An 8321-nucleotide genomic window follows, 5' to 3' on the forward strand; every position below is an offset into this window, starting at 1 on the left:
TCAAATATCTAATATTTTTATTTCACAAGTTTTTAAAACACACACATCCTCTGTAGGTCATTGCATAAGCCTTTACTCATAGTACTCTACTGTGATTCTACGAATGCCATTGTCAGTGTATTTACAATGTTATCTCTTCATTACCAACATCACAATTCCATAGGAGCAATACAAACTGTCTGTCTGTCTGTCTGTCTGTCTGTCTGTCTGTCTGTCTGTCTGTCTGTCTGTCTGTCTGTCTGTCTGTCTGTCTGTCTGTCTGTTTGTTTGTTTGTAGGCCTGTCTTCACCTGTGAGGGGTCAGTGGCCATGTGTGAATATTGGCCACTAGATGGCGTAGTGACTCCAGTGACTGAAGCGGGGAAGGAGATCTTCTGTACGTGTCTGGAGTGGACTACACAGTGTTTACACATATTTATGATTCGGTGTGTTTGTGTGTGTACTGTAGGCTACTTATGTGTTCCACGTCTGTGTGTGCATATGCACGCTATGTCTATAGCTCCGCCGTCCTCACACCGCCTTGCTGCAGGTGGACCCAGACGAAGAGGACGACAACAACTTCTCATTCTTCTTGTGCTGCTGCAGAGTCTTGTCTTTGGAAGAGGTTGAGGAACAGTTTGCACCCTCCCCTTTCTGTTTCCCCCCTCTGCGCCGTGATGACGGGCACCGAGCGATAGCCTTGGCGACCAGGTAGGCCAGTTCGGCCATGTTGAGTGCCATACAGACGCAGGAGGAGGTGGCCATGAAAACGGTGAAGACAGTTTTTTCTGTGGGGCGGGAGACAAAGCAGTCCACCACATTGGGACAGGGCCACTGGTCACACTGGACCAGCCTGGGCATCTGGAAGCCGTCGTACAACACGTATAGAGCATACCTGGAGAACGAAGGTGAAGATAAAGGCGTAGAACTACAGATGTAGTATCTTTATTTGAGCCAGTTTGCAACAGCGGGTAAATAATCCTACAGCAACAGGAAATGTGAATTATTATGTGGATTATAACTAATGGACATTTTTGTAGGGGTTGATATATTTTTCGTAAAGGGAAAATCATGTCTGACATTTCAAAGTGGAAATTAGCCTTTTTAACCTCAAATGCACTACAAGATTTACATTTCTTGCATTGCGGGAACATTCTCCTGCAACAGGGTGATCAAATTAAGATCTTACACTTGTACATGGTGATGTCATGAATCTTGAGGAAGTGTATCTACATCTTATTCTTAAGCGTTTGTATGTAATAGAGGTGGTTCATTGAGCTAACACAGTACGTACATGAAGCCTCCCTCGAACAGCAGGCGGAAGACCAGACTACAGGCGTACGTCCACCACAGCGGCCCGACGATTGGCAGCCTCCGCCTCCCCAGACTCTCTAGCTCAGCTTCCTGGGCCGCCTGGGCCTTGTCGCTGCGGCAACGCTCCCCGACTGAACCCTGCTGCAGGACCTGGCGTTTGTCGCCATGATGACGGTAGGCCACGTACATGGCGACGAGGAGAGCGGGCGTGGAGACGAAGATAAGCTGCAGACACCAGAGCCTGATGTGGGACACGGGGAAGAAGTGGTCGTAGCAGACGTTCTCGCAGCCCGGCTGCAGGGTGTTGCAGACAAAGTCACTCTGTTCGTCCCCCCAGACGCTTTCGGCCGCCAGGACCAGCACGGTCACACGGAAGATGAAGAGGACAGACAGCCACACCTTCCCCAGGCTGGTGGAGTGGCGGTTCACACCAGCCAGCTGGGCATACAGGGTCCCCCAGGTCATCTCTCCTGCTCCTCTGGCCCAGAACACACACCTCTACCCTGGGGAGAGACCAGAGGAGAGTGGGTGAGAGCTGGATCGAAGTAGGGAGAGTTGTAGGGAAGAGAGAGGAAGATAAGGAAGATAAGAAAACATTAGGTACAGGGTCCCCAAGCACATTGTTCCTCTGCTGCCCAGGAACAATCCACTCTACTCTGGGGAGAGAGGAGAGGAGAAGGGGGGTGAAAGTTGAGGTTAAAAAAATAAATAGAGAAGGAGAAGAATAAGAATGAGATGAGAGGAAGAAGTATAGAGATGAGAGGAGGAGGAGTGAGACAGAGAAAGAGAACTGAATACAGTTGCTTGGCTAGACCAGTGACAAACAGAATGAAACCAACGACGCTACAGTCCTGAACATGTGAACATAGGAAAACAATGAACGCAACGAACAGGAACAATCACCCACAAACAAACAGTGAGAACAGCCTACAATGACAAACACCTGCCTCTGATTGAGAACCATACTAGGCCAAACTATAAACCCAACATAGAAACACATAACATAGAATGCCCACCCAGCTCACGTCCTGACCAACTAAACAAGACTGAACAAAGGAAATAAGGTCAGGAACGTGACACCAGGTCAAACCCTTTTGGGAACCATATAGAACCTGGAACCAAAAGGGTTCTACCTAGTACCAAAAAGGGTTCTACAAAGGTTTCTCCTATGGGGACAGTCGAAGAACCCTTTTAGGTTCCCCCTAAAAGTGTACCGCTGCACTATATAGCCGTACTAAGTTTTATAACTGCACTATAACTGCACGTTACATTCACCTCTCGAAGACACCCAATATTCACATCAATGGGGTTTACATGTTATAATAATAAAATATCAATAAGTTGAAGTGTTATATTTTTTATTCACTTCATAAGTTGTTTTTAAAGTGACTTTGAGATTCAATGTGTAATGAAAAGCGCTATATAAAATACATCTATTATTATTTTGATTAGAGGTCGACCGATTATGATTTTTCAACGCCGATACCGATACCGATTAATGGAGGATCAAAAAAAAAAAAGCCGATACCGATTAATCGGACGATTTTTCTTTATTTATTTGTAATAATGACAATTACAACAATACTGAATGAACCCTTATTTTAACTTAATATAATACATCAATGAAATCAATTTAGCCTCAAATAAATAATGAAACATGTTCAATTTGGTTTAAATAGTGCAAAAACAAAGTGTTGGAGAAGAACGTAAAAGTGCAATATGTGCCATGTAAGAAAGCTAACGTTTAAGTTCCTTGCTCAGAACATGAGAACATATGAAAGCTGGTGGTTCCTTTTAACATGAGTCTTCAATATTCCCAGGTAAGAAGTTTTAGGTTGTAGTTATTATAGGAATTATAGGACTATTTCTCTCTATACCATTTGTATTTCATATACCTTTGATTATTGGATGTTCTTATATGCTCTTTAGTATTGCCAGTGTAACAGTATAGCTTCCATCCCTCTCCTCCCCGCTACCTGTGCTCGAACCAGGAACACATCGACAACAGCCACCCCCGAAGCAGCGTTACCCATGCAGAGCAAGGGGAACAACTACTCCAAGTCTCAGAGCGAGTGATGTTTGAACCGCTATTAGCGTGCACCCCGCTAACTAGCTAGCCATTTCACATCGGTTACACCATCCTAATCTCGGGAGTTGATAGGCTTGAAGTCATAAACAGTGCAATGCATGAAGCACAACGAAGAGCTGCTGGCAAAACGCACAAAAGTGCTGTTTGAATGAATGCTTACGAGCCTGCTGGTGCCTACCATCGCTCAGTCAGACTGCTCTATCAAATCATAGACTTAATTATAACATAATAACACACAGAAATACGAGCCTTAGGTCATTAATATGGTCGAATCCGGAAACTATCATCTCGAAAACAAAACATTTATTCTTTCAGTGAAATACGGAACCGTTCCGTATTTTATCTAACGGGTGGCATCCATAAGTCTAAATATTCCTGTTACATTGTACAACCTTTAATGGTATGTCATAATTACGTAGAATTCTGGCAAATTAGTTTGCAATGAGCCAGGCGTCCCAAACTGTTGCATATACTCTGACTCTGCGTGCAATGAAGTGACACAATTTCACCTGGTTAATACTGCCTGCTAACCTGGATTTCTTTTAGCTAAATATGCAGGTTTAAAAATATATACTTCTGTGTATTGATTTTAAGAAAGGCATTGATGTTTATGGTTAGGTACACGTTGGAGCAACGACAGTCCTTTTTCGCGAATGTGCACCGCATCGACACGCTAGATAAACTAGTAATATCATCAACCATGTGTAGTTAACTAGTGATTATGATTGATTGATTGTTTTTTATAAGATAAGTGTAATGCTAGCTAGCAACTTACCTTGGCTTCTTACTGCATTCGCGTAACAGGTTGGCTCCTTGTGAGGCAGGTGGTTAGAGCGTTGGACTAGTTAACCGTAAGGTTGCAAGATTGAATCCCTGAGCTGACAAGGTAAAAATCTGTAGTTCTGCCCCTGAACAAAGCAGTTAACCCACCGTTCCTAGGCCGTCATTGATAATAAGAATGTGTTCTTAACTGACTTGCCTAGTTAAATAAAGATGTAAAAAAATAATAATAATTACAGATTTCCGATTGTTATGAAAACTTGAAATCGGCCCTAATTAATCGGCCATTCCGATTAATCGGTCGACCTCTAATTATGATAGGTAAATTCAAGACATTGTGCAAGATAAAATTATTATTTTCAACCCCACAATACCTCCATCATGTGATAACAAAAAATACATTTTACATAACACGTCTCCAAAGTTTTTAAAATGTTCCATCTAATGAAACAAATAGAGAAAAATAAGTCAGCTGACAGAGAAGAGAACATCACATCAACCTGTCTTCCTCACCTTTTCTCTCCTGAATGTCAGGGAGGCTCCATGTACCCCCACTTCTCCTGCTTGGTTCACTCTGCCATAGTCAGATCCAACAGAGCTCCAGGGAGAGACCGTCTAGGGTGAGACGCAGTCCACTGATTTACCGCTGACTAGACCTGATGTGCTCTGAGCGCTCTCAGAGACGCACCTGAACTTGTGGATTCACCTACGTGACGTCAGTTTCGGGGCGGAGCTGAAATCTGGAGCGACAACAAGTGCAGTTTGAGTGAGTCTTGAGCTGATGTTCCTATGTATAAGAAACCCAGCCATAGATGTTGTGCTGATCTGCATCTTTCTCTGCTTCACTCAAATATATTTGTGTGTGTGTGTGTGTGTATATATACTGACTGAGGAGGAGTTCATTCAGTCAGTTTATCAAAAGAGGTTTTGTTTTGTTTTCTTGTGGTTCTAACCAAACAGTGAATCCCACATTGGGTGATTATACTTTTTTTGGTGTGTGGATGCACAAACCAGGTCTTGATGTCTTTACACTCAGATGTGGTCAAAATGTTGACCTCAGGGAATGTTTTACACACTATGAATTTTTAGCTAAATCTAGACTTAAACACGCCACAAAACACATTGAACCCTACCCCAACCAACACAATCCCATCCCACCCCCATCCAGGTGCTTGCAAGATCCAGTTTGTTCATGCACCTTGGTTGAACTGCATTGTAGCAGTATACAGCATTTCATCCCAAACACTCCCCTTCTGTCTGAGTGGCTCAGTGGATGAGGTGAAACACTTTCCTTTCTATTCATCTCTCTGTTCCCTACTCTGTTCTTTCCTCCCTTCATACCTCACTACCAAACTGCTCCCACCAGATTGGGTTTCCCTAATCACCCCCATCCTGTCCCATCAGGATAACAGCAGGGCACAGTGAGGACACACACACACACACACACACACACACACACACACACACACACACACACACACACACACACACACACACACACACACACACACACACACACACACACACACACACACACACACACACACACACACGGTTATCTCCTATTTCTTGGGGATTGGGGGCGGATGCCCAATGGTAGATTGGGTGTGGACAGAGCAGAGGGGCTGAAGGGTGGGCACTGGTCACAAACCCTGGTGAGGGCAGAGGAAGGAGGGGGTACAGGGCTCGGTAGGGCTGAGGTGGGGTGGGTAGTGAGTACAGGCCTGGCTTTGTGTGGCTCCTTTTGGCGACAACAACAGTTCTGTTAACCAACGAGGTGAGTTGACACTGGGGTCTGGTGCTGCATGACAAGAGACACAACCAGAGTGATGATAACTGGTAATGTCCTCCTCAGCCAGACGGGATTTGCTCATCTGAGAAAGTTGGTATAGTATTTAGACTGTGTGTACCGTATTGAGACTGTGAGTGTGTATCATATTGAGACAGTGAGTGTGTATTGCATTGAGACTGTGAGTGTGTATCATATTGAGACCGTGAGTGTGTATTGTATTGAGACTGTGAGTGTGTATTGTAGTTAGACTGTGAGTGTGTATTGTAGTTAGACTGTGAGTGTGTATTGCATTGAGACTGTGAGTGTGTATCGTATTGAGACTGTGAGTGTGTATTGTAGTTAGACTGTGAGTGTGTATTGCATTGAGACTGTGAGTGTGTATTGTAGTGAGACTGTGAGTGTGTATCGTATTGAGACTGTGAGTGTGTATCGTATTGAGACTGTGAGTGTGTATCGTATTGAGACAGTGAGTGTGTATTGCATTGAGACTGTGAGTGTGTATCGTATTGAGCCTGTGAGTGTGTATCGTATTGAGACTGTGAGTATGTATCGTATTGAGACTGTGAGTGTGAGTGTGAGTGTAAGTGTGTATTGTAGTGAGACTGTGAGTCTCACACTCACGCTTTCAACTCTTAATGATCGGCTATGGAAAGCCAACTGACATTTATTCCTGATTATTATTTGACCATGCTTGTCATTTATGAACATTTTGAAAATCTTGGCTCTCTCTAATTCTCTCCTTCTCTCTTTCTTTCTCTCTCTCGGAGGACCTGAGCCCTAGGACCATACGCCAGGACTACCGGGCATGATGACTCCTTGCTGTCCCCAGTCCACCTGGCCTTGCTGCTATTCCAGTTTCAACTGTTCTGCCTGCGGTTATGGAACCCCTACCTGTCCCAGACCTGCTGTTTTCAACTCTTAATGAACGGCTATGAAAAGCCAACTGACATTTATTCCTGATTATTATTTGACCATGCTTGTCACTTATGAACATTTTGAACATCTTGGCATAGTTCTGTTATAATCTCCACCCGGCACAGCCAGAAGAGGACTGGCCACCCCTCATAGCCTGGTTCCTCTCTAGGTTTCTTCCTAGGTTTTGGCCTTTCTAGGGAGTTTTTCCTAGCCACCGTGCTTCTACACCTGCATTGCTTGTTGTTTGGGGTTTTAGGCTGGGTTTCTGTACAGCACTTCGAGATATTAGCTGATGTACGAAGGGCTATATAAAATAAACTTGATTTGATTTGATTTGTATCGTATTGAGACTGAGTGTTTCTCGTATTGAGACTGTGAGTGTGTATTGCATTGAGACTGTGAGTGTTTATTATAGGGAGACTGTGAGTGTGTATTGCATTGAGACTGTGAGTGTTTATTATAGTGAGACTGTGAGTGTGTATTGTAGTGAGACTGTGAGTGTTTATTATAGTGAGACTGTGAGTGTGTATTGTAGTGAGACTGTGAGTGTGTATCGTATTGAGACAGTGAGTGTGTATCGTATTGAGACAGTGAGTGTGTATTGTAGTGAGACTGTGAGTGTGTATCGTATTGAGCCTGTGAGTGTGTATCGTATTGAGACTGTGAGTGTGTATTGTAGTGAGACTGTGAGTGTGTATTGTAGTGAGACTGTGAGTGTGTATCGTATTGAGCCTGTGAGTGTGTATCGTATTGAGACTGTGAGTATGTATCGTATTGAGACAGTGAGTGTGTATTGTAGTGAGACTGTGAGTGTGTATCGTATTGAGCCTGTGAGTGTGTATCGTATTGAGACTGTGAGTGTGTATTGTAGTGAGACTGTGAGTGTGTATTGTTTTGAGACAGTGAGTGTGTATTGTAGTGAGACTGTGAGTGTGTATCGTATTGAGACTGTGAGTGTGTATCGTATTGAGACTGTGAGTGTGTATTGTAGTGAGACTGTGAGTGTGTGTGTGTCTCTGTACAAGTGCATGTGAAGCAGCACATTCCATGCACATGTAACAAGGGCTGCATAACTGTCTGATTTTGGAACTTCTTCAGATCAGTTAGATCCAATCTGAGCTTTCGTCCTGTGGAGATCACTATCTATATTTCTATGGCATGTTTTTGTGTAACAGGAAGATTACTGTGCATATTCATTTTTTCACACTTCTCCACACTTGGCACGGGTCCCAGTCAGATCTCATTAAAGATCAACCTCTAGCCATTTGCAGGTACATAGACACACATGTTGGAGTGTAGGACTCGTCACCTCAGCACGATTCTCTGCTTCATTTATCCCATTTATATGATGGCTCCAAATCTGGTTTACCCTATTGGAAGATTGGAAAGACATTTTCACCAAAAAATCATACCACCCTCCACCAATTCCACTCTCTAGCATTTGTATATTCAC

General features: G+C 43.7%; 1 protein-coding gene across 1 annotated transcript; it reads right to left on the bottom strand.

Annotated features, from left to right (window-relative positions):
• Positions 1-5123, bottom strand: LOC129840584 (gap junction beta-2 protein-like). The gene is made up of 3 exons (XM_055908569.1): positions 4675-5123; positions 1273-1795; positions 1-873 (listed from the first exon to the last, which is right to left on the bottom strand). The coding sequence occupies exons 2-3, from the start codon at positions 1755-1757 to the stop codon at positions 510-512; spliced, it is 849 nt and encodes a 282-aa protein (XP_055764544.1). The 5' UTR covers positions 1758-1795; positions 4675-5123; the 3' UTR covers positions 1-509.
• Between the last annotated feature and the right edge of the window lie 3198 nt (positions 5124-8321).

Source organism: Salvelinus fontinalis, chromosome 41 (assembly GCF_029448725.1).
Source record: "Salvelinus fontinalis isolate EN_2023a chromosome 41, ASM2944872v1, whole genome shotgun sequence".
NCBI classification, from domain to species: domain Eukaryota; kingdom Metazoa; phylum Chordata; class Actinopteri; order Salmoniformes; family Salmonidae; genus Salvelinus; species Salvelinus fontinalis.